The sequence below is a fragment of the Podarcis tiliguerta genome, assembly GCF_965153285.1.
Source record: "Podarcis tiliguerta genome assembly, chromosome: 8".
Classification (NCBI taxonomy): Eukaryota; Metazoa; Chordata; class Lepidosauria; order Squamata; family Lacertidae; genus Podarcis; species Podarcis tiliguerta.
This window is the reverse complement of record NC_139541.1, coordinates 69,817,649-69,844,010: the sequence shown is the minus strand read 5'-3', so window position 1 is coordinate 69,844,010 and position 26,362 is coordinate 69,817,649. Positions and strand designations below refer to the sequence as shown.

The 26,362-nt window shown below is 44.8% G+C and overlaps 2 protein-coding genes across 3 annotated transcripts; both read left to right on the top strand.

Moving 5' to 3' along the window:
* The first annotated feature begins 2,120 nt into the window (after positions 1-2,120).
* LOC310684596 (sulfotransferase 2B1-like) lies at positions 2,121-10,503 on the top strand. 2 transcript variants are annotated; one of them, XM_083455975.1, is made up of 7 exons: positions 2,121-2,278; positions 4,135-4,280; positions 7,021-7,226; positions 7,578-7,704; positions 8,750-8,844; positions 9,329-9,509; positions 10,290-10,503. In XM_083455975.1, exons 2-7 carry the CDS (start codon positions 4,151-4,153, stop codon positions 10,397-10,399), a joined length of 849 nt encoding a protein of 282 aa, XP_083312101.1. In that variant the 5' UTR covers positions 2,121-2,278; positions 4,135-4,150; the 3' UTR covers positions 10,400-10,503. The 2 variants fall into 2 exon arrangements, with proteins under 2 accessions (XP_083312101.1, XP_083312102.1); XM_083455976.1 differs by lacking the exon at positions 4,135-4,280 and having other exon boundaries at positions 2,126-2,278.
* A 1,720-nt stretch (positions 10,504-12,223) lies between these two features.
* On the top strand, positions 12,224-26,102 carry LOC310684591 (sulfotransferase 2B1-like). The gene is made up of 7 exons (XM_083455959.1): positions 12,224-12,317; positions 20,690-20,835; positions 23,336-23,544; positions 23,901-24,027; positions 24,649-24,743; positions 25,202-25,382; positions 25,890-26,102. The coding sequence occupies exons 2-7, from the start codon at positions 20,706-20,708 to the stop codon at positions 25,997-25,999; spliced, it is 852 nt and encodes a 283-aa protein (XP_083312085.1). The 5' UTR covers positions 12,224-12,317; positions 20,690-20,705; the 3' UTR covers positions 26,000-26,102.
* Positions 26,103-26,362: the final 260 nt, after the last annotated feature.

Below are 26,362 nucleotides of genomic sequence, written 5' to 3'. Positions count from 1 at the left end.
TGCAATTCTTCCCCAAAATGATAATTTCATTCTACCCCACACTTCTAAGTCTCGTTTAACTTTGTTCCATACTGGTAAATAATTGTTTTGAAACAAGTCAATATTTCTGGGAGTCAATAAATTCCCTAAATATTTCACTTTCTTTACCACCTCAATCTCAGTCTGTTGCTGTATTCTTTCACTAGTTTCTTGGTCTATGTTTCTCACCATTATTTTGGTTTTTTTCTTGTTCAATTAAAAACCTGCCACCTGTCCAAATTCTTCTATTTCTTTTAATACCACTTTAATACTCTTTATGGGATCTTCTATCGTTATAACCAAATCATCAGCAAATGCCTTTACTTTATATTGATTACGGCCAACTGACACACCTTTTATCCGTTCATTGTTTCTTATTGAGCTTAGTAAGTCTTCCAGGACTGATATGAATAACAATGGCAATAAAAGACACCCTTGTCTTGTACCCTTAGTTATTGCAATATTTTCCGTTATTACATTATTATCAATTAATTTTGCTCTTTGTTTGGAATATATTGCCTTTATACCATTTAGAAAAGACTGGTCCATATCCATCATTTCTAGATTTTTTAACAGAAATTCCCAGGAAATATTATCAAAGGCTTTCTCCGCATCCACAAAAATTAACATTGCTTGTTTATCCTTCCTCTTAGACAGATATTTCATTATATCAATTATATTTCTTATGTTGTCTTTCATCTGTCTACCAGGAAGGAAACCTGCTTGATCCTTCTGTATCATTTCCTTTAAAATCCTTTTCATCCTATTCGCTAAAATGTTTGCAAACATTTTGTAATCATTATTTAATAGTGAGATCGGCCTGTAATTCTTAACTTGTGTCAAGTCTGAGTCCTGTTTGGGAATGAAAGTTATATGGGCTGAAAGCTCGGTTTCTTGTTGTCAAATGAGACAAACCATCTTGGGGGACAACTGAAGATGCTCCTGCAGATTATCTCAGTGATCGGGCTGGACTAGAAGAGTTCAGGTGATCCCTGATGTATCCTGGACCACGTTGTTCAGGGCTTTGTAAATCAATGCAAGAACCTTGAACCTGGCTCAGTAGCAGATGAGCAGCCAGTGCAGCTGTTTTAACAGTGGGGCCACATGTTCTCAACCAGAAGCTCCCGTTAGCAATATTGCTGCAGCATTCTGCAGCAGCTGGAGTTTCTGAACCAGACCCACAGCAAGCCCCACAAGGAACACATTACAGTAATCTAGCCTCAAGTGTACCAGTGCATGAACTATAGTGGACATACTATAGACTGGGGCAAAAGCTATTCTCAGCTGGCATGGTGCTTGAAGAAAAGTGGGAAGAGCAAAGACCAGAAGAAAAAGAAGAGAAGAGGCAGCCAGTGGTGGAAAGTTCTTCAGTTGAATTGCAGGCTGATTCGGGCCTATTCCAGTGATGGTGGGGGCAGAGATCTGTGTTTAGGCTGAGTCAGGTTGAGGCAGCCCAGGATTTCAGAGAGCTCCAGGCCTGTTACAGGATGTGGTGATGCATAGGGAGCCTGAGGGGTCTGCTTTGCTAGGATGTTCCACGCAGGGAATCAGAGGCATACCTAGGGCCCCTTGTGCCCTTCGCAGGGAGCTTCATCATGCACCCTTCCCCAAATTGCCTTTATCCTGCAGTGTGAGAAGGGTGATAAGCTTCTTTCATGTATGAACTGACAGAAACAACGGCTTCATGTCACCAGACACATATATGTTATCCACTCCATAGTCTGGTACTTGATTTCTGCACCACTGGCAGGGACCCATTTCCTCAACCCTAAGTTTCTTCAGTGAAAGCACTGGGGTAGCAGATCTGAGCAGAGTTGAATCCTTGCATAACAGCTGGTGAGCAGCAGATTTGGTCTAGAGGGCTGGAAAATGCTCCTTCTCAAGTGCCTCTCCCAACAAGATTGAACCTCCTCCCCATCTATGAATAGGGGAGGTGGGGGGAGGGGAGAACACACATTCTCCCCTGACTGAATGTTTAAGTCTTGCTCTGTGAGCCAAGAAAAGAAGGAAGCTCCAGACTCAACTGGTAGTGAGCATGGCCTGTGTCTTTCAGAGGCATGCCTGGAATACAAACTCCCCTCTCTGGTTGGCAGTGGTTTCATCCAAAGTTCATTGGCACTGTCATCTCATCTATGTAGGAGGTGCATGCTATGCTGAGTTGTTGATCTTCTGCTGACAGAAAAATATACCTGCTGAAGTTTTCCTCATTCCTCCTGCTTCCTGATATTACTGCAGACTCTTTGCAAGGTTTCCTCTCACAGTAAGTATCTTTCCCAGACCCACAGGATGCTCCAGTAGCTGCTGAATTATAAAGACTGCTCCTGTTTCCTTCCTGTATTCAAGGATTGCTTACGTTCTTTCAGATCATCTCAACCTCATTTTTCTCCCCTTTATGAATTCTTCCCCAGTTGCCTTCTCCCTTTTCCAGATTCCCTCTTTCCTTTTCCAGACTGGAACATGCATGGGTTTTAAATTGACTGCTATTTTCTATAAATGTAGCAGTGGAAGAAAGACAGGACAACAGGTCCAGCCACTAGCTCTCCCCCTGCTCCTTTCCTCCCTGCTCTTGGCAGTCCTCCACATGTTGGCAGCTAAGAGACCCTCTTCATTTCACTTCTCTTCTTCCCAAACAGATTCCATGCAATTTGGTAATCAGTTTCAGATGTTTGAAGTTTTACAAATGGGTTTTCTTCCCCCTTCCCTTTGGATTGTCTTTCGAGATTTTAAGGCTGTGAGTGGGGACTCTTTGCTCTGCTCTTGGTTTGCCGCTGTAACGTAAAGCTGTTCTGCAAATGTTTGCAGCTGTTGAGCAAGTGAAATGCTGAAAATCAATAAATGAGTTTCAAGGGTTCCATATAGGGACAAAAGTTCGCCTTACCTTGCCTCCTAGTCACAGAAGCAGGGAAGAGGAAAGACTATTTTGCACTTCAGGTAAACAGCGCGGGAGTAGCCCCAGAAGCACTTGTGCATGTGTGTGTATGGAGGGGTGTGTGTCTATTTTTAGGCAGGTGGGGCTGTGATGTAACACTCCCTTCTTGTGTAAAATGATTTTCCTCCAGTTGCTGCATAGTGGCAGTGATCCAGAGGAGGTGAATGGGGCCTCTTTCCTCATGGAAGTGAAGATGATTGGAATTTATTGTGTGACGATTTTGTTTCCAAGATCTTACTGAGATTTGAAAGCCTGATATGATGTGCACTCAAAACCGAGTTCATTGGATTTTCCCACCACCATACCTGGTGGCACCACTCAGACACTATTAATGGCCAGGCAATTCCTCCTGAACTCCCCCTATTTTTTGCTGTAGCAGAGAACGGGGGGGGGGGGGGTCAAGAAGCTGCTGAAGAATCATGGGAATGGCCCTCTACATCTGCAGAAAGCTCCTCCCGTATCCCGGTCTCAAAGACCACGCAAGATCATGAGGAGGGCAGAGAAGAGACCAGAGATACGCAGAGACAGTTGGAGACTGCTTGGGCAAAATCCAGGAGAGGAGGAGCCTTAGAAAGTGTGGAAGAAAGGGACATTCAGTCCCGACCACAGCTCTACAGTGGTACCAGGTTAAGTACTTAATTTGTTCCGGAAGTCCGTTCTTAACCTGAAACTGTTCTTAACCTGAAGCACCCCTTTAGCTAATGGGGCCTTCTCCCTGCTGCCACACCGCCGGAGCATAATTTCTGTTCTCATCCTGAAGCAAAGTTCTTAACCCGAGGTTCTATTTCTGGGTTAGCGGAGTCTATAACCTAAAGCGTACGTAACCTGAAGTACCACTGTATGGTGGAAAGACTTACCAGGAAGTATTGCTGAGTTGTTTAACGTTTCCTTGAATAAAGCTTGAATGTCACTGACAACGGACTGCCACTTCGTGGTGAACACTATCTGACCCAGCAATGATAGAAATGACATGTACTCAGAAGTGAGTTTCTTGGGTTTTTCCACCACACCTGGTGGCACCACTTGAGCATCTACTGATGGCCCATCACCACGTCCCAAACTCTCCCCTTCCTCCTGCTCCCCAACTATTCCCAGAGTTTTTCTAGAACAGTAGCTTCCTGAATGTCCCTAAGGATGTGGCATAATTTTTCTTTCTCCTTCTCTCTCCCCCCCCCCCCCATGTTCAGTTTTTCAGTATCACCAATGCCTTATTTCAAATACAAGGGGATCCCATTTTCTTCAGAGTTTTTTTCAGAGGAAGCACTCAGCTATGTGGAAAACGACTTCCAACTGTTGGATGATGATATAGTGAACGCCGCTTACCCCAAGTCAGGTCAGTGTTCCAATTTGAAAAATAGAGTTTGGATTTAGTGGACAAAGTGCTAAACCTGCCAGCCATAAGTTTGCTATTGACATAAGTCATGAACAACCACCAGGTAGCTGCATAGAGGTACAACTGTATTGCAATATATAGGGCCATCTTAAACCAGTTCTCCATACCTGGAAAATGATTAGTCAAGGAGCAACAAGCAAATAAATTACAGTATAAGACATTTACAAATGAAGGAAGATGGACAGCAAATAAGTTGAATATCTGCATAGAACTGTCTACCTCATATGAAACACAGGCAATCCCTGATTTTTGCAATGCGCTTCTTTAGCTAAGTAATGTGCACAAAAATGCATATAAGTGTGCATAAAATGCATACTTTAGTGGGGGGGGAAACATAGAAATGCATTGTATTGGGGGGAAATGCTGTGTAAAATGTGCAAAAAAATTCACAAACTGACATGGAAATATGGAGAACTGATTTTAAGATTGCAAAAATGAGAATTCAAAGTAGAAATATTACACGATCCCTAGCCACTGTTGATGTTCACAGAAGGAAGCAAAAGAACCCTTGAAATTCCTGGGGAAGTGAAGAAACCTTGAAAAAAAGAGAGATTTCCAAATCATTCTGTCTTTCTGGCATATCTTAACCCAGATATTTACAGCGCTCATGAGCTGAATTGAGAATATTCCCAGGAGAATTTTATATATTATGGCATGCTTCTGTCATGTCACTAGGAAGGCTGTCACTGCTGGATATGGGTGGTGTGGGTCTGCAAAGGGGCCCAAGCTGAGGGGGTTCATAATCATAATCACAATCAAAGCTATACTTATTAAAAAAGCAACTGTACCTTAAAATATTATTGTGAAAGTATATTGTGGAGGTGAGGGGGAAATTTTGTCCTTGCTCAGGGCACCATATTACCAAAGTCTATCTCTGATGCTGTGTCAGAATAACCATCTCTACAGGTTGATTGTATATAGACTAATAAGCCATTTTTCTGGTATAGTCATTTCCCAAAAATCCTCATAATTAACACCCAGTTAATTTAATGACTGAATTAAAAAAGAAAAACATGGATTGACAAGGGCACAGCACGGTCCCCCAGGATAAAGATTCTGTGAAAACCCACAACACAGGAGCTAAATCCTAGAGCTAGGAAGTCCATAGAAAAGCTGCTTAGCAGTATAATTCAAGGAACCACAGGAAACTAGACTAAGAACCCCACAAGTACATCACAAATCTGGCAAGCAGGAAAGCCAATGGGTAACTAAGCTAAAAGAAGCAAATTATCAAGACCAGCAGGGGTGTGGGGTTTTTGCATTGTTTTGCACCCTCTGCCATTTGTATGAATATCTCCCCATGGTGCAGAAGTCCTGCGTATGTCAGAAGTGCCATGAGTTTCAGGCTCTCCGGGAACAAGTTCCTTCCCTCGAAGCCAAGGTTGCAGAACTAGAAAGTGTAGGAGGCAGAGAAAGTGGACAAGGAGGCCTTCAGGGATGTGGTAGCTGGGTGACCTTCCCACAATGACAATTCCCCTGCCGTCAGGAAGAAGGGAGGTCCTGAGAAAGGAGAACATCACTTTGAAGAAGAGGGAGGCATTCCCTTAGAAAGGACCCGTTTCTTGGGAGTTGGCATTGGGACCTGTGCTTTTGTAACTTGTTCATAAATGATCAAGCAGTGAGGTGGCCAAGTTTGCTGACACCAAAAATAGATGGTCAGTAAAACGGTGAATGAATTTAATGTAAACAAGTGTGAAGTGATGCATAATGGAGCAAAACATCTCAACTTCCCATACACGCTCATGGGGTGTGAAATGGAGGTGATGGAGCAAGAGCGAGACCTTGGAGTCATCTCAAGGAAGATTTTTTTTTAAAAAAATAATATTTATTACTTTTCCAACAATTAGAAAAAAGATTTTTTTAAAAAAAAAGAAAAAAGAAAAAAGAACAATACAATACACCATAACACATTAAACTAACATAACAAAACGATAACAATTTAAAATACATCAAACACATCCAACAGTTTCAATATCTTATCTTTCATTTACTTATTTCAACGACCTCCTCACACCTCCCTTTTTGTATTCCACTTCTGTTAATTGATTCAGCAATTCCTTTCCATTTTCCTCTGTTTTCTATCCTATAATTATCTTAACACATTCTAACCTTATTTTTCCCTTTAATACTCTATTAATCTATTTACACTTAATTCCTTATAACATTTCTACTAAAGCCATATAACTTCATTCCAACATAATGGAGCAAAACATCTCAATTTCCCATACACGCTCATGGGGTGTGAACTGGAGGTGATGGAGCAAGAGCGAGACCTTGGAGTCATCTCAAGGAAGACATTGACCCAGTGTGCAGTGGTCATGAGAAAAGCAGATTCCATGCTGGGGGTCACTAGGAATGGAATGAAAACAAAACTGCTGCTAACATAATGCTTCTCTCTAGCTTCCCACAGGCTTCTGGGAGAAACAGGATGCCAGACTCAATGGGTCATTGGCGTCATCCAGAAGGCTATTCTTCTGTTCTCACTTGTGCCACACTCAACGAAAAAATATAGTCAGTTTCACCACGGTAAACCGTTCCAGAATCGGGGTGTCTTGCCCCATAGAAGGGTGCTGAATAGATAGAAGAGGAAGAAGATTTATTGAAATTCTTATGCTCCTCTAATTGCTTTTCAAGGGCCAGGTATTAATGCACAATGATTGACTGGTGGATTTCCTCCTAGGTACCCATTGGATGGCAGAGGTCTTGAGCTTAATCCAGAGCCAAGGGGACCCCTCATGGGTTCAGAATGTACCACTGGGGGAAAGGGCACCCTGGATTGAGTTGGATGATTTGCAGATTGCCTTGAAAAATCCTCCCCCCAGACTCCTGACAACTCATCTGCCATTCCAACTTTTCCCCAAGTCCTTCCTCCACTCCAAGGCCAAGGTAAGAGAGGAACAATGGACACATCAAGCCTGTCTTTGACTCTTGTCTTTTTGAGACACAGATGTGGGGGATTTTGGAACACTTGACACAGCCTCTTTACAGGAGGATGCTATATTTTGCACTAGAGAATGGGGAGGAATATTGGGAATCTCCTTAGCAGTTTCCTGATTGTGGAAGAACTTTAAGTGTACATGGTCCATATGCATGGTCAGCCCAGGTCCTCGCTGGAGGTGTCCCCTGTTCCCATGTCAGGTTTTAGTTATCATGCCTTCAGTTTGCTGCCACACTCTGCCTATTGATAGTGTTGGGCTGCGTGGGCCCTCCTTCAATATAGCTCTTCCTCTGTTACAGGTAGTCTATACTCTGCGTAACCCCAGAGATGCTATGGTTTCATGCTACCACTTCATCAAAGGCTTTAAAGTGTTGAAGGACCCTGGAACTGTGGAAGAGTTCATGGAGAGATTCCTCAGAGGGGAAAGTATGGAATGAGGCAAATCAGCCACTCTTGTTTGCTGTGACCCAGCACCAGTGATGCCCAGCACCAGAAAACATTTATTTTTAGCTAACTCTAGAGTTCTATCAGAAAACTATAATTCCCAGTTGGATACCTGGAGAAGGGCAGAAATGTGGCAAAGTCCTACATTTTGTCGGTTTGCAAGCCCCCTCCACAGAGGCTGGCCCCTCTCATAGTCCTCGGAGCTTGCATACCGGTAACCTCCTCTGGCTGATATCCAGACAGACCAGGGAGATTTTGATAGGCGACATTTTCCGAAGAGAGGGTAAAATGCACAACCCCCTTCTCCTGCTTCCGCAGGGGAAAGAAAATAAGTCAGAAATCTATTTACATGATGTTTATTTCTGACATTACAGCACTACAGAAAAACACGTCCTTTCAGTTCAGTTCTTCTAGCATGTCTGACAAACTTCCTGAGCATGTGCAAATGGAAGGTTTCAAATTACACTCTTCACAGAGACTTATCCAGCCTGTGAACTTCCTGGGAAATTCTTCTTTCCCACAGATACGCGCATCATGTGATGTCAACAATTTGGCTGTCTGCAGCTGTGATGTTTCCATATACTGACACATTTGTCATTTGCTTTCAACAAAAATCAATAAATGTCCTTTCAGATGGGCGAGATTGGCACTAAAATGAGAAGAGGGTGAAACTTAAGGAAAGTCCTTAACAGCTGGGTGAGATTGGCACTAACAAGAGAATAGATCAAAATCGATGATAGCAGACATTCTCACTGCTGGCAGAAAGAAAAAGAAACCTTAATGGAGAAAGCCCATTAAGGCGTAAGATTATTGACTCATTCAAAGCTTTACTTCTTTTGTACGTGGATAATGTCAGTACACAGAGAAGTCAGCAGGTGGCATTGGACATAGGATAGCGTTGAAGTCTCCTGTTACTGATTTTGTTTTTAAGTTCCTGACTGGTGTTTCCTCTACGTCTACAATAGCATTCTCTATTCCCTCCCATAACTCCTTACATTTCACCATTGCTTCCTCTTTGCTCTTTCAGTTGATTATGGTTCCTGGTTTGACCATGTGAAAGGCTGGGTGGAGATGAAGGACAGAGCCAACATCTTCTTCAACACCTATGAAGAACTACGGCAGGTAAAGGTCCAATTTTGACTGTGTTGACCTGCAGCCCCAATTCTGATATTATTCACACATGAAGCTGCCTTCTTTTTTGAAAGATTCTAGTAATATTGGCCAGAAAGGGATTCTGAGCATGTGCAAAATTCGGTGCTACCACTACATACACTGTATATCATGTGCAGAGTACATTTCCTTTCTTCTACATTAGAGCAGATGTGCCAATAACCTGCTTTTCTGCCTTAAAGGTAATGTCTCTTGCTAACTCAGGTGCCTCAAAAGCAATGTCTAAGATGCCACCTGGGTGCTTTGCTGGCTGAGGGGAGGTGGAGACAGAGTGGCTTCTGCAAGGTGATAACAGCAAATTCCACATCCTGAAGACATTCATTTTGCCCAAGGCACATTGCATACTGGTCCTCATGCTCTCTCTGTGCCTCCTGATGAAGGGCAAGCTCTCTACATCACATGAGGATTCACAGCCATTTCCTTTTGCTTTCTGCAGGACCTTCGAGGCAGCGTGCAGAGGATCTGTCATTTCCTTGGCAAGGAGCTGAACAGCCAACAAATTGAGTCTGTGGTGGAAAATGCCTCCTTCCACAAGATGAAGGACAACAAGATGTCTAACCACTCTACAACACCAGAGAACATTTTTGACCATACAAAAGCAACGCTCATGAGGAAAGGTAATAACATTGGAGTGCCAAGGAATAAGGCCACAATGCTGCACGCCAGGGGTGAAGAACCTCTTCTTTTTCTGTGGATGTTTGAATGTCTCACAGAAAAAGTCTATCAGCAACCAGTCAATAGAGCGTAGAGTCAGAGCTGACTGTGAACACAGTTTGCAGGTCCAGAAGGGGGTACAGTTTGCAGGATTGTATACCTTCCTCTCTGTGCAACATCCCATGTACGTCTGTTTATTTCATGGGTGTCCTGATCAAAATAAGAAATTATTCTGAAAGAGGCAGTCTGGAGAACAAGGGTGTTTCTGCACGATTTTGAGACTGGATAATGCTGGGGACTCCCTGAAAACAGGTTGCAGATTCTCCAGGCCATCAAGACACAGTAGTTGCCTCAGAGTTGTTTATGCTAGAGTTGGCAGGTTCTGTGTCTTTCACATTGATTTGGAAAGCAAGCAGAAATCCAGCAGGCAGAGCAACAGACACACAGTTCACGGAGATCTCTGTGGTGCAATAAGAAAACATGACTGGATGAGACACCCAGCTGGTCCAGGTACCCAACATGCATCCATTAGTGCTGCTGGAGAGTCAAATCAGGAGGGTGGGAATGGTTGGGGAGGGGCTCAGGGCAAACAGCCAGGGGGCATGTTATTTCTTCAATAACATCAGCTATCTGAGGGGTTGCCTGCCTCACAGCTGAGCACGAGGAAGAAATGTCCCAATTTAAGTTTACGTAATTTCAGGTGAACATCTTGGTGGTTGCCACTTGCTCTTGTCTTGTTCTAGGGATCTGCGGGGACTGGAAGAACCTCCTGACAGTGGCACAGAGTGAACGCTTTGACCGTGTTTACTGGAAGAACATGCGTGGTGTGAATATGACCTTCCCTTGGGAATGAAGAATCCCAGATTGTTGCTCCTGATTTTCTCCACATTCTTATGTGTCATATGGTTTGGCTCTTTTCTGCTACCACTGTGCTAAATAAACATACCTGATCAGGAACAGTTGTTCCTTCTTTTTTTACCAAATCACAAAGTGTCTTTAGAGCTTGGAGGTCTCATTGCAGCAGCTACAGTAGAAATGCTGAGACCGAGACGCCCCTTGAACATCGCCTTCATAGACCTGATGAAGGCCTTCAACCTCGTCAGCCAAAAGGGACTCTTCACACTGCTCAAGATAGGATGCCCACCGAAGCTTCACGAGATGATTGTGTTCTTCCATGATAACATGCCCGGCAACTTCCAATATGACGGCACATCCTCAGATGCCTTCCCTGTTTGTGTTCTTTTCTTAAATTCACGAACTGCTCTTATAAAAGTTCCTCTTTGAATGCTAAAGAGCAGGGTAAAATGAATAAATTTACTCTTAATGGCCTTGAGGAAAGCTTTTATATCATGTGCAGTCTGAGGTGGTACCGTCCTCTAACAAGAATGGACCATGCCAGAGACGGTATGTTTGCCTCATCATCAGAAGTGGTAAGTGTGTAGAGAGCAAGCAGGACCCATTGCATTTTCCTGCCAGATGTGCTGGAAAGGCTACAGTTCTTCATTCCACATACAGATGCTGACGGGATTTGCCGCTGCATCTAAACAGCGAAAGAACAGTGTCCTCCATTTCACCTGAGGGCAACAGGCTTTTAAGGGGCAGACATTGTAGCTCTACAGCTCAGCACTGCTTACTAACGGCTCTTTTTGGACGCTCTCTGTGATGCAATTGGAAAAGGTGGCTGTAAGAGACACCTAGCTGGGCCAAGTCACCAACACGCAAGCATTAGTGCTGCTGGAGTGCCAAGTCAGGAGGGTGGGAATGGCTGGGGAGGGGCTCATGGCAAGCAGTCAGGGGGCATGTGCTTTTCCCTCTAACGTCAGCCACCTGAGAGAGCTGTCGCATGCCTGAGCATGAGGAGGAAAAGTTCTAATTTGAGATAAAATCATTTCAGTCAAACTTCTTTGGGGTTGACATTTGCTCTTGTGTTATTCCAGGGATCTCCAGAGACTGGAAGAACCCTCTGACAGTGGCATACAGTAAACGCTTTGATCATGCTTATCGGAAGAACATGTGTGGTGTGAATATGACCTTCCCATGGGACTGAAGAATCCCAGATTGTTGCTGTTCTCCACATTCTTATGTATCAGATGGATTGGGTATTTTCTGCTGAATAAACAGATACCTGATCAGAAATGGTACAGTTGCCTTTATCCTGCAGTGTGAGAAGTACGGTAAGCTTCTTTTGTGTATGAACTGACTGAAACAATGTCTTCATGTCACTAGACACATATATGTCATCCACTCCATAGTCTGGTACTTGATTTTTGCACCACTGGCAGGGACCCATTTCCTGAACCGTAAGTTTCTTCAGCAAAAGCACTGCGGAAGCAGATCTGAGCAGAGTTGAATCCTTGCATAACAGCTGGTGAGCAGCAGATTTGGTCTAGAGGGCTGGAAAATGCCCCTTCTCAAGTGCCTCTCCCAGCAAGATTGAACCTCCTCCCCATCTATGAATTGGGGAGGTGGGGGGAGGGGAGAACACACATTGCCCCCTGACTGATTGTTTAAGTCTTGCTCTGTGAGCCAGGAAAAGAAGGAAGCGCCAGACTCAACTGTAGTGAGCAGGCCTGTGTCTTTCAGAGGCATGCCTGGAATAGAAACTCCCCTCTCTGGTTGGCAGTGGTTTCATCCAAAGTTCATTGGCACTTTCATCCTATCTATGTAGGAAGTTGATCTTCTACTGACAGAAAAATAAAACTGCTGAAGTTTCCCTCATTCCTCCTGCTTCCTGATATTACTGCAGACTCTTTGCAAGGTTTCCTCTCACAGTAAGTATCTTTCCCAGACCCACAGGATGCTCCAGTAGCTGCTGGATAATAAAGACTGCTCCTGTTTCCTTCCTGTATTCAAGGTTTGCTTACGTTTTTTCAGATCATCTCAACCTTATTTTTCTCCCCTTGGTGAATTCTTCCCCAGTTGCCTTCTCCCTTTTCCAGATTCCCTCTTTCCTTTTCCAGATTGGAACATGCATGGGTTTTAAACTAATTGCTATAGTCTATAAATGTAGCAGTGGAAGAAAGACAGGACAACAGGTCCACCCACTGGCTCTTCTGAGAGACCTGCTCCTCCTGGCTCTTCTCCTCCCTGAACTGTCTGCTCTTGGCAGTCCTCCACCTGTTGAGAGAGAAGGGAGAGCAATGCCTCTGCTGAGAGACCCTCTTCATTTCACTTCTCTTCTTCCCAAACAGATTCCATGCAATTTGGTAATCAGTTTCAGATCTTTGAAGCTTTACTTTACTTTGAAGGTTTTCTTCCTCCTTCCCCTTTGGATTGTTTTTTGAGATTTTAAGGCTGTGAGTGGGGACTGTTTGCTCTGCTCTTGGTTTACAGCTGTTACGTAAAGCTGTTCTGGACATGTTTGCAGCTGCTGAGCAAGTCGAATGCTGTAAATAAATAAATGAGTATCAAGAGTTCCATATACGGACAAAAGTTCGCCTACCCTTGCCTCCTAGTCACAGACTAGGGCAAGGCCACAGGGCAAGGCCTATGACACTGAAAGCTCAGTTTCTTGTTGTCAAATGAGACACACCAACTTGGGGGACAACTGAAGATGCTCTTGCAGATGATCTCAGTGATTGGGCTGGACTAGAATTCTGGACTTGAAGAAAAAGAAGAGAAGAGGGAGCCTGTGGCGGAAAGTTCCTCACAAGTTGAATTGCAGACTGATTCAGGCCTATTCCAGTGATGGTGGGGGCAGGGATCTAGGCTTAGGCTGAGTCAGGTTGAGGCAGCCCAGGATTTCGGAGAGTTCCATGCCTGTTACAAGATGTGGCGTTGTGTGGGGAGCCTGAGGGGTCTGTTTTGCTAGTGTGTTCCTTGCAGGAAATTAGAGGCATACCTAGGGCCCCTTGTGCCCTTGGCAAAGAGCTTCATTGTGCACCCTTTCCCAAAATTTCCTTTATCCTGAAGTGTGAGAAGTTCGGTACGCTTCTTTCACTTATGAACTGACAGAAACAACGGCTTCATGTCACCAGACACATATATGTCATCCACTCCATAGTCTGGTACATGATTTTTGCTCCATTGGCAGTGGCCTGTTTCACCAACCCCTAAGCTTTTGTTGGGAAAGCTGACCTCATGGTGACATCATGAGGGGGGGGGCAGTTGGGGTGCTGTCTGCCTGCGGACAAGGTGAGGGCGCTGTTGCCCCTGCTCCTGGCTGGAGGAAGCAGGCAGGGGAGCGTACAAGCTGCTTGGCTTTGCTGGCAAACCGTGCAGCTCCTTCTCCCTCCCTCCCATGGCTCTGTGTGCTTGGGAGTCGCGGGGGTGGTGCTATTGCCCCAGCTCCGGCACAATGAAAAGCAGCTGTCCCAGTAGGTTTCACCCTTCCACTTCTTCCTGACAAAACTACCACCAAGTTCTAGAACAGAACTAAGTCAGTTACAAAGAGGATTGTGTGAGAAAACTGGAGAGCATCCTGCACACAGGGAGAGAAAAACCAGATCCACAAATGTGATAAGAGTAAGACCAGGCATGATAAGACTTTACTTCTGTCAGTGCCGGCTCACGAGCGGCAGCATGGCTTTTCTCTCGGCTGCGAGCAGGAAGCTCTCCAGTTTTCTCACATATTCTTCTTTGTAACTTCTTTGTAACTTTGTACTAGGACGGTTGCTTTTCATCGTCTCTGTTCCAGTTGCTTTAACACAGAGATTGACTGAAGTTTTCCCAAAGGTGGAGAAAACTCAGGGCACCTTGGAGCCGCGCTTCCCCTTCCTTAGGCTCGCCGTAGGCTTGGGGGGGGGGGCGTTACCCCACCAACACCGCCCTAGGAGGAGGCAGGCAGGGGAGACGGGTGTCATCCCTGTCTCCAGTTGAGCACACCTCTGCACAGAAGTAAGATCCTCTGGTTTCAATAGAGCTCACTCCCAGCAGGGGACTGCACTTGGTCCACTTTACTAGCCGGCACAGTAAAGGTTTCACAACCAATTAGAATAGCTGGCGATTTGCTTGACCATATGGTTTTTGGGTTATCCAATCCCCCCCCCCCCCCGTCTCTTAACTGTGCTGTTTCCCTTGCCTCCTCCAGCTAATCTCTGCCCTGCTTGCCTCGTTTCTTTTGTGTTGCTGCTGCTGATTGTTTATGGGTGCAACTTTGTCTCCTATCTGCGGGCATTAACTTGGAAGGAAGTCTCTTTGCACTTCGTGGGGTGTGCTGCTGAGTTGGAGTGCCTGAGACCAAGGAACGCAGGCTGGAATATCCTTTATTTACTTGTAGGATGGCTGATCGGCGAACGCATTTGCCTCGCCCACTTTTTCCCTGGGCAGGAATCCCTGAGCAGCGAGGCCACATAAGGGTTAAGGGGAGCGAGAGAGCAGGGCTCCCTAGAGCAGCCCAGAAAAGGCCCCTCTCTCCTTCCCGTCTCCTCTCCGGGAGGCCTCTGGGGCCGTGAGAGTTTTGGGCAAAGGGGAGGCTGTGGGGCGATGAGGGGGGGGGGGGTGCAGAGGAGGCTGTTGCAGGGCTGAGAGATGAATGGGAGGATCCCCTGGGTGGGTGAGGGGAAGGGAAGCATGCAACAGCCTCCTCTGCACCCAAGGCCTCTGAGGCCTCTGAGGCCCCAGCACCCCCCAGCTACCCACGACCCCCCCCCCGGGGGGAGAGGGCTCTTTGTGGGGCTCAGAAGTGGGCACCCCTTGAGAAGGGGGGGACCCCAAGTGGGGAAGGAGGGTGGGCACCCATCTCTGTCAGATGCTTTCATTGCAACCCCTGCATTGCGGAGGGTGGACTAGATGACCCTCGGGGGTCCCTTCCAGCTCCGCAGTTCTCTGGTTCTGTGGGGTGGAGCAAAGGAGCCAATTCCTTGAGGCTGTGAGGGCTTTAGCCTCCAACATGTGTGCACTCGCCCTGGCTGAACGGTTCATTTATCCAGTCTGTATAACGTTTATTGCACATGTAACTTGTTAAGATAACAGTTGTACATTTATCCACTCCATGTTTACACTATTTCCAGGCTTTGTTTTGCACATGGCACCTTAGTATGTTTGTTGCTTGAATGGTTACAAGTCTATCTCTATTCTAGCTATTATTCTAGTAAATTTGGTTTTATATTTATAAGCCAGTTTGTGGTGTTGTTGTTGTGTTGCATTATTATTACTGTCACCACATTTGATACTTTGTGTATATACTTTGCACTCACCATGGGCCTTGTTTGGTCCTTACAACACTGCTGGGCCAGTCCTGCTAGGTAGTTTCTTAGAAAACCTCCTTTCTCTCCACCATACAGTCCCTCTCCACTGTGATAGGAATTTTATGGTCTTAGATATATGGTAATGTTCATAACCGCACATATATAGATCAGCACAGGAAGACCAACCTGGAACCATTTTGATTCCTAAACTGAGCAAATGTTTTCTCTGCAAGGTCAAACTGGAAAAGCCTCCCCATTGTCTTTTCCTTCACAAATCCTGTCTTAAAGGTATGTCTGTGTTTGAATAAGGGTGTGAGCCTGTGATCTGGCTCAGGAACTAAGTATTTATTATTACAAAAGACTGGCCAGGCTCCTCGGGCAATCCAATCAAGTTACCTGCCAGACAGGAAATGAACAAGGACAGAATATTGAAATTTCTGTTTTAAGACCACCTTTTCTGTGATGTATCTGAGGGGTGGTCTTAGGTTACACCCCTTCTGTGATGTATGTATGATGTTTCTGGGGGGTGGTCTTGATCTACAGGATGGGAATTTCAAAAGACTTTATAAGCCCTTGCACAGCATTTTTCTGGGTTCCTCCTCTCTCCTGTGGGTGAGGGGAGCACCCTGTTGCAACAGATCAATAAAGATCAAGCTTACTAGCTGCTTTGCTTCTCAATATTCTCTGGTTGGCCTCTGTTATTTTCTCCTACCGATAGGGAACCTATGTAAGGACTCTATATGGGCTCTTGGATACCCCATAAGGGAAAAGGGCATATTTTTATTTACAACACCACCATACTGTCCCTCTCCTAGGTGACTGCGTAAGTCATGCAGAAGCTTCCTGGGCTTTGGGAAGGAGGCGACAGGGGAACATTTAGGGGGCTAGTCTAGTCCCCCTAGTCCACTGGGCCAGGGCAAGTACCATTATGTGGTGGGGAAGCTTACACTTTGATAGCCAGGTGGTGGTCTTTCTGCTTACACCCCCATGCCCCTTTTAAACTTTAAACCAAGGCAAGCTACTCACTTTAGAAATCTCTTAAGAAAGGTCCTGGGAAATACTCTAGGTGGTGATTTTGAGGTGCCCAGTGACACTGACTGCCGGGGACAGATTTTAACTGGAATTTTTGTTAAGCAGGAAAATGTTCCTTGAAATAAAACACCACATTTCTGCATTTCTTCTGGGGGCCCCTGATTTTGAAAGTGGGGCGGCTTAAGCAGGGTTGATTTCCAGCCACAACTCACCTTCTGGCCCCTCTCAGGTGGGTGCCATTGCCATCTGGAAAAATAGCACTGGTCTCAAGTATTTAAAGGCACACCTCATTTCTTGCTTTGAGGAAAGATTTATGACCTCCCTTTTCACATGTTTCCAGGAACTGAGGTGTCTTGGGATACAAATGTACCACACCTTATTCTTTTCTTGCTTTAGCCACTTGGAGACACTCCCCCATTTAAGGAGAGAGGCTACCAAATGGCCAGGCTGTGGGACGCCCCCTCCCCCTTGAGGTGTGTCTGACCCCCATCATTGTGTACATTTTGCTGGTTAGCGAAGGCATATCTTTTTGCACATGCCTTGGGGTGGAATGTGAGTCCAATGAACCACTCCCCCTGCAGAGTTGCCTGCTGGTTTTGCCTGCTGTTTGACACAGTTTAATGGATAGTTTGGGGTTGCTACACACTGGGATCCCTTGTGCCCTTGGAAAGGAGATTTATCGTGCACCCCCACCCCCAATTGCCTTTATCCTGCATTGTGAGGACGGTAAGCTTCTTGCACATATGAACTGACAGAAACTGTGGCTTCATGTCACCAGACACATTCCGTATATAACATGGCCCCATGTATAACATGGCCCCCCTATTTTGGGGGACTCAAACTTAAGAAACTGGGGGGAGATTGCCCAGACTTGTGGAGCTTTTCCCTATCAGCTGTTGCCTCGCTGCCAGAAGTCGTATTGACAGCAAATCCACACTAGCACTTGTTGCAGCCACCAATAACACAGCTCCCATCTCAGCCTAGCGGAAGCAACATTTTTAAACATTAGTTTTGAGGACAAAAACTTTGTCTATTACATGGACAAATACGGTATGTGTCATCCACTCCATAGTCTGGTACATGATTTTTGCACCACTAACAGGGGCCTGTTTCACCAACCCCCTAAGGCTCTGCAGGGAATGCGCTGGGGAAGCAGATCTGAGCAGAGTTGAGTCTTTGAAAAACAGCTGGTGAGCAGCAGATTTGGTCTGAAGGGCTGCAAAATGCTCCTTCTCAAGTGCCTCTCCCAGCAAGATTGAACCTCCTCCCCATCTATGAATTGGGGAGGTGGGGGGAGGGGAGAACACACATTCCCCCCTGACTGATTGTTTAAGTCTAGCTCTGTGAGCCAGGAAAAGAAGGAAGCTCCAGACTCAAATGTAGTGAGCATGGCCTGTGTCTTTAAGAGGCATGCTTGGTCTGGAAGAGAAACCCCCCTCTCTGGTTTGGAGTGGTTTCATCCAAAGTTCATTGGCACTTTCATTTTATCGATGTAGGAAGTTCATGCTATGCTGGGACATTGTACTCCAAATATACCTGATGAAGTTTCCGACACTTCTTACTTCCTGATATTACTGCAGACTCTTTGCAAGGTTTCCTCACACAGTAAGTATCTTTCCCAGACCCCCAGGATGCTCCAGTAGCTGCTGGATAATAAAGACTGCTCCTGTTTCCTTCCTGTATTCAAGGTTTGATTACGTTCTTTCTGATCCTCTCAATCTCATTCTCCACCCCTTGAAGAACTCTTCCCTAATTTCCTTCTCCCTCCTTCTGATTCCCTCTTTCCTTTTCCAGATTGGAACATGCATGGGTTTTAAATTGACTGCTATATTCTATAAATGTACCAGTGAAAGAACGACAGGACAACAGCTCCACCCACTGGCTCTTCTGAGAGACCTGCTCCCCCTGCTCCTCTCCTCCCTGAACTGTCTGCTCTTGGCAGTCCTCCACCTGTTGAGAGAGAAGGGAGAGCAATGCCTCTGCTGAGAGACCCACTTCATTTCACTTCTCTTCTTCCCAAAAAGATTCTTTGCAGTCTCGTCATCAGTGTCAGATGTTTGAAGTTTTACAAATGGGGTTTTCCCCCCTTCCCTTTTGGATTGTCTTTCGAGATTTTATGGCTGCAAGTGGGGACTGTTTGCTCTGCCCTTGGTTTACTGCTGTTACGTAAAGCTGTTCTGGACATGTTTTCAGCTACTGAGCTAGTGAAATGCTTTAAATCAATACATGAGTATCAAGGGTTCCTAATATAAAAAATACAAAGTGAGACATTAAGGATATCCAAAGGGAAAAATATGAAGGACAGAGGTTCTGACGAACGGATTATTAAAAACGCGTGAGGCAAACGGTGGAAGTCTTTTTTTCTTTTCTTTTCCTTTTTAAAAAAAATTATTTAAGGTAGATAAGGACAAGATGAAATTATACAATTGAATATAAATATAGATGGGAAACGGCTATGTATTGTGAGTACTTATCTACTTTAAAAACATTTCACTTATGATCTTTTTCCTTTACTTCTTTATTCTTTCTTTGTTCTTTTTTCTGATATCTTATCTTTCATTTCACTGCTTTATTGTGAATAGCATTTTATAGAGGTATAAAGAACTGTAAATATGAAAAGAGATAAAATATTCTCTAATTCTTTTTCCTTGGTTAGTTATATTTTCTTTTTCTTTTGTATTTTCTTTCATTGTGAATATGTATGTTTCCTAATTTGTATTTACTAAAACTATTAAAAATAATTCAAAAATTCAAAAAAAAAGAGTATCAAGGGTTCCATATACAGGCAAAAGTTCGCCTCACCTGGCCTCCTATTGGCAGAAGCAGGGAGGAGGAAAGACTCTCTTGCGCTTCAGGTAAACAGTGTGAGAGTAGCCCCAGAAGCAGTCGTGCGTGCGTGTGTGTGTACAGAGGGGTTTGTGCCTTGCTTTGGGTAGGTGTGAACGTGGCGTAAACCGATTTTCCTGTAGTTGATACATAGTTGCAGTCATCTAGAGCAGTGTTCCCCAACCTTGGGCCTCCAGCTGTTTTTGGACTACAACTCCCATCATCCCTCGCTAGCAAGACCAGTGGTCAAGGATGATGGGAATTGTAGTCCAAAAACAGCTGGAGGCCCAAGGTTGGGGAACACTAATCTAGAGGATGTCTTTGGACCTATTTCCTAATGGAAGTGATTTGAGTTAATGGTATGAAAACATGTGCCCATGATCAAATTGAGATTTGAAAGCCAGCTGTTGTCAGGATCTGGCTGGCTGCAGTGTGGTGAGAGGCACCAGTTGAAGGCTCAGAGTCAGGAGTTTGGTGGTGGGACACTGAGGAGAGGTCAGAAGGAGAGGATTGGGAGAAGGAGAAGGATGCTGAGACGGTTTACTGAGTAGGGAAAAGTGATGACAGCGAGCAGTTCAGACTGGAGCAGATAAGGGGGGCGGGTCAAGGAGCTGCTGAAGAATCATGGGAATGGCCCTTTCTGGCTGCAAGAAGCTCCTCCCGTATCCCGATCTCAAAGAACATGCAAGATCACGAGGAGGGCAGAGAAGAGTCAAGAGATATGCAGAGACAGTTGGAGACTGCTTGGGTAACATCCGGGAGAGGAGGAGCCTTAGAAAGTGTGGAAGAAAGGGACATTCAGTCCCGACAACAGCTCCATAAATGAAAGACTGACCAGGAAGTATTGCTAAGTTGTATGCCATTTCCTTGAATAAAGCACTGATTTCACTGACAATGGACTCTTCCTCTTTGCGCTGACCAGTATCTGACCCAGCCTTGATAGATATGACATGTACTCAGAAGTGAGTTCCTTGGATTTCCCCCCACCACACTTGGTGGTACCACTCAACCATCTATTGATGGCCCATCACCAACTCCTGAACTCTCCCCTTCCTCCTGCTCCCCAGCTATCCACAGAGCTTGGCTCTAGAACAGTAGCTACCTGAATGTCCCTAAGGATGTGACATAATCTCTCTCCCTCTCTCTCTCATCTTCAGTTTTTCAGAGTCATCAATGGCTACTTTCAAATACAAGGGGATCATTTTTACTCCACAGTTTAACTCAGTGGAAAAACTCAGCTATCTGGAAAATGACTTTCAACTGTTAGATGATGATATGGTGAACGTGACTTACCCCAAGTCAGGTCAGTGTTGCAATTAGGTAAATAGACTTTGGATTTAGACTTAAAGTATCCACTAAACCTGCCAGGTATAAGTTTGCTTTTGACATAAGTCATGAACAACCACCAAGTAGCTGCATAGTCCTAAATTTTGGCTTAATCCCTGGAAACCCATGAAAAATGAATGTGTTTAGTTTTTCAGATGTTGCAATATATAAGACCTTCTTCAACCAGGTATAAAGGGGAAAAGTCAGGTTAGTTCTCCATCAATGGGTAACGATTAGTCAAGGAGCAATAAACAAATAAATTGTAAGAAATTTACAAATAAGGAAGGTGGACAGCAAACAAGTTGAATATCTGAATAGACCTGTCCACCACATGTGAAAGTTACATGTTTTTCACTTTTTGAAGTACACAAAGTGAAACACAGACATTCTCTGAATTTAGCAATGCACTTCTTCAGCTAAGTAATGTGTACAAAAATGCATATACTAGAATAGTGTGCATAAAATACATACTTTAGTGGGGGGGGGGGGTGAATAAAATTTTTTTATAGTAAGGGGAAATGCTTTGTAGAAATGTGCAAGAAAATTCACAAACTGACATGGAAATATGGAGAATTAAATGTAAGATTGCAAAATCAAAATAGACGTATTACACCATCCCTAGCCACTGTTGATGTTCACGGAAAGAAGTGAAAGAACATTTGAAATTCATGGGGATGTCCGGAAACCTTGCAAAAAAATAAGAGAGATTTTCAAATCTTTCTTTCTTTCTGGGATATTTGAACCCAGATATTTACAGCGCTCGTGAGCTGAACTGAGAATATTCCCAGGAGAATATTATGCATTATGGCATGCTTCTGTCATGTCACTAGGAATGCTTTTGGTGCTGGATATGGGCAGTGTGGGTGATTTCCTTGCATGGGGTGCCAAGCCGAGGGGGTGCATAATCACAATAATAATGAAACCTATATTTATTTGGTTACCTACTGAGAAGATATATTAAAAAAGCAACTGTACCTAAATGTATTACTGTGAAAATAATTTTTTTGGGGGGAGGGGAATTTTTTGTCCTTGCTCAGGGCAGTGGCGTAGCGTGGGGGGTGCAGGGGGGGCCGCCCGCCCTGGGTGCAACATCTGGGGGTTAGGGGGCGCAAATCCACGGGTTAGGGGGCGCAAATCCACGGGTTAGGGGGCACAAATTACTTGCCTTGCCCCGGGTGCTGACAACCCACGCTACGCCACTGGCTCAGGGCACCATATTACAAAAGTTGTCTGTGATGCTGTGTCAGACAAATATGCCATCTGTCTGTTATAGTCCTCATAATTAGCACGCACTTAACTTAATGATTGAATTAAAGCAACTTGGATTGACAAGGGCACAGTGAGGTGACATTCCACCAGGATAAAAATCCTGTGAAAACCCACAACACAGGAGCTAAATCCTAGGGCTAGGAAGTCTATAGAAAAGCTACCTAGCAGGACAATTCAGGGAACCACAGTAAACTAAACTAAGAACCGCACAAGAAAACAGAAAGCAGGAAAGTCAATGGGTAACTAAATTAAAAGAAGCAAATTATCAAGACCAGCAGGGGTGTGGGGGTTTTGCATTCTTTTGCACCCTCTGCCAATTGTATGAATATCTCCCCATGGCACAGAAGTCATGTGTATGTCAGAGGTGCCATGAGATTCTGGTTCTCTGGGAACAAGTTCCTTCCCTTGAGGCCAAGGTGGCAGAACTAGAAAGAGTAGGAGGCAGAGAAAGTGGACAAGGAGGCCTTCAGGGATGTGGTAGCTGGGTGACCTTCCCACAGTGACAGCTCTCCTGCCGTCAGGAAGAAGGGAGGTCCTGAGAAAGGAGAACATCACTTTGAAGAAGAGGGAGGCATTCCCTTAGAAAGGACCCGTTTCTTGGGAGTTGGTATTGGGACCTGTGCTTTTTAATTTGTTCATAAATGACCAGGTAGTGAGGTGGCCAGGTTTGCTGACACTAAAAATACATGGTCAGCAAAATGGCAAAGGCAAGTCAATGTAAACAAGTGTAAAGTGATGCATGATGGAGCAAATAAGAGGAGGAGACAGATTCATGGAGCAGGCTATTAGTGGCTACTAGCCATGATGGCTGTGCTCTGCCTCCACAGTTGAGGCAGTAATGCTACCAAATACTACTGTCTGGTAACCACAGGAGGGGAGAATGCTCTTGAGCTCATGTTCTGCTCTCTGGTTTCCCACAGGCTTTTGGGAGAAACAGGGAGCTGGACAGGATAGGCCATTGGCCTGATCAAGCAGATTTGAGTCTGTTGTCATCTGCGCAACAACCAGCTAAATAATATAGTCAACTTCACAACAGTATACCATCCCTGATGTGGGGAATCTTGCCGCATAGGAGGATGCTGAATAGCTAGCAGAGGACAAAGATCCATTCGATTGTTTAAGTTTCTCCATTTGATTTAGAAAGGGCCAGACATTAACGTACAAGTGTTTTTATAGAAGAAGCCTCTGACTGGTGGACTTCCTCCTAGGTACCCATTGGATGTCGGAGATCTTGAGCTTAATCCGGAGTCAAGGGGACCCCACATGGGTTCAGAATGTACCACTGACAGAAAGGGCACCCTGCATTGAGTATGCCGATCATTTGCAGATTGCCTTGAAAAATCCTTCCCCCAGGATCCTGACTACTCACCTGCCATTCCAGCTTTTCCCCAAGTCCTTCCTCCACTCCAAGGCCAAGGTGGGAGAGGAACGACGGACACATCAAGACTGTCTTTGACTCCTGTCTTTTTGAGACACAGATATGTGGGATATTGGAGCACAAACACTTGGCACAGCTCATTTTTAGGAGGATACCATATTTTGTACTAGAGGATAGGGAGGAATATCAGAATCTCCTTAGCAGTTTCATGATTGCTTGAGAAATTGAACTGGCCATGGTCCACATGCATGCTCAGCCCAGGTCCTCACTGCAGGCTTCTCCTGTTTCCAAGTCAGGCATTATTTATTGTGCTTTCAGTTTGCTGCCACACTCTGCCTAATGTTAGGGTAGGGCTGCCTGGGCTCTCCCTAAATGTTGCCCTGTCTTTGTAACAGGTAGTTTATACTCTGCGTGACCCCAGAGATGCCATGGTTTCAGTCTTCCACTTCATCAAAGGCTTTAAAGAATTGAAGGACCTTGGAACTATGGAAGAGTTTATGGAGAATTTCCTGAGTGGGGAAGGTATGGAAGGAGGCAAATCAGCCACCCTTGTTTGCTGTGATCCAGCACCAGTGATGTCTACCACCAGAAAGTATTTATTTTTACGTAACTCTAAAGTTCTATCAGAGAACTATAATTCCCAGTTGGATAAATGGAGAAGGGGAGAAATGGGGGGGGGGTCCTACATTTGTTATTTGCTTTCAAAGAAAATCAATAAACGTCCTTTCAGATGGGCGAGAATGGCACTAAAATGAGAAGAGGGTGAAACTTAAGGAAAGTCCTTAACAGCTGGGGGAGATTGGCACCAACAAGAGAATAGATCAAAATCGATGATAGCAGACATTCTCACTGGTGGCAGAAAGAAAAAGAAACCTTAATGGAGAAAGCCCATTAAAGCGTAAGATTATCCACTCATTCAAAGCTTTGCTTCTCTTGTATGTGGAAAATGTCAGTACATAGAGCAGTCAGTAGGTTGCATTGGACCCAGGGTAGCGTTGAAGTCTCGTGTTACTGATTTTGTTTTTAAGGGAAAATGCAGTTATTTTCTAGGTTCCTGAATGGTGTTTATGTCTACAACAGCATTCTCTACTTCCCCACCATAACTCCTTACATTTCACCCTTGCTTCCTCTATGCTCTTCCAGTGGCTTATGGTTCCTGGTTTGACCATGTGAAAGGCTGGGTGGAGATGAAGGACAGAGCCAACATCTTCTTCAACACCTATGAAGAACTACGGCAGGTAAAGGTCCAGTTTTAACTGTGTTGACCTGCACCCCAATTCTGATATTATTCACACATGAAGCTGCCTTCTTTTTTGAAAGATTCTAGTAATATTGGCTAGAAAGGGATTCTGAGTATGTGCAAAATTCGGTGCTACCTCTAATACACTGCATATCATGTGCAGAGTACATTTCCTTTCTTCTACATTAGAGCAGATGTGCCAATAACCTGCTTTTCTGCCTCAAAGGTAATGTCTCTTGCTAACTCAGGTGCCCCTGGGTGTGGTGCTGGGTGAGGAGAGGTGGAGACAGAGTGGCTTCTGCAAGGTGATAACAGCAAATTCCACGTCCTGAAGACATTCATTTTGCCCAAGGCACATTGCATACTGGTCCTCATGCTCTCTCTGTGCCTCCTGATGAAGGGCAAGCTCTCTACATCACATGAGGATTCACAGCCATTTGATTTTGCTTTCTGCAGGACCTTCGAGGCAGCGTGCAGAAGATCTGTCATTTTCTTGGCAAGGAGCTGAACAGCCAACAAATTGATTCTGTGGTGGAAAACGCCTCTTTCCACAAGATGAAGGACAACAAGATGTCCAACTTTTCCTTAACACCAGACAACATTTTTGACCATACAAAAGCAAAACTCTTGAGGAAAGGTAAAAACATTGGTTGCCAAGGAATAAAGCCATAACGCTCATGCTAGGGGTGAAGAACCTCTTCTTTTTCTGTGGATGTTTGATGCCACACAGAAAAAATCTATCAGCAACCAGTCAATAGATCGTAGAGTCAGAGCTGACTGTCAACACAGTTTGCAGGTCCAGAAGGGGTTACAGTTCGCAGGATTGTATATCTTCCTATCTGTACAACATCCCATCTAAGTCTATCTATTTCATGGGTATCCAGATCAAAATAAGAAATTATTCTGAAAGAGGCAGTCTGGAGAACAAGGATGTATCTGCACAATTTTGGGACCTGGATAATGCTGGGGACTCCCTGAAAACAGGCTGCAGATTCTCCAGGCCATTAAGACACATCAATAACATCAGCTACCTGAGGGGTTGCCTGCCTCACAGCTGAGGACGAAGAAGAAATGTCCCAATTTAAGTTTACGTAATTTCAGGTGAACATCTTTGTGGTTGCCATTTGCTCTTGTCTTGTTCTAGGGATCTGTGGGGACTGGAAGAACCACCTGACAGTGGCGCAGAGTGAACGCTTTGACCGTGTTTACTGGGAGAACATGCGTGGTGTGAATATGACCTTCCCTTGGGAATGAAGTATCACAGATTGTTGATCCTGATTTTCTCCACATTCTTATGTATCATATGGTTTGGCTAGTTTCTGCTACCACTGTGCTAATAAACATACCTGATCAAGAATGGTACAGTTGTTCTTTATTTTTTTTACCAAATCACAAAGTGTCTTTAGAGCTTGGAGGTCTCACTGCAGCAGCTACAGTAGAAATGCTGAGACCGACATGCCCCTTGAACATCGCCTTCATAGACCTGATGAAGGCCTTCAACCTCGTCAGCCAAAAAGGACTCTTCACACTGCTCAAGATAGGATGCCCACCGAAGCTTCACTAGATGATTGTGTTCTTCCATGATAACATGCCTGGCACCTTCCAATATGAGGGCAC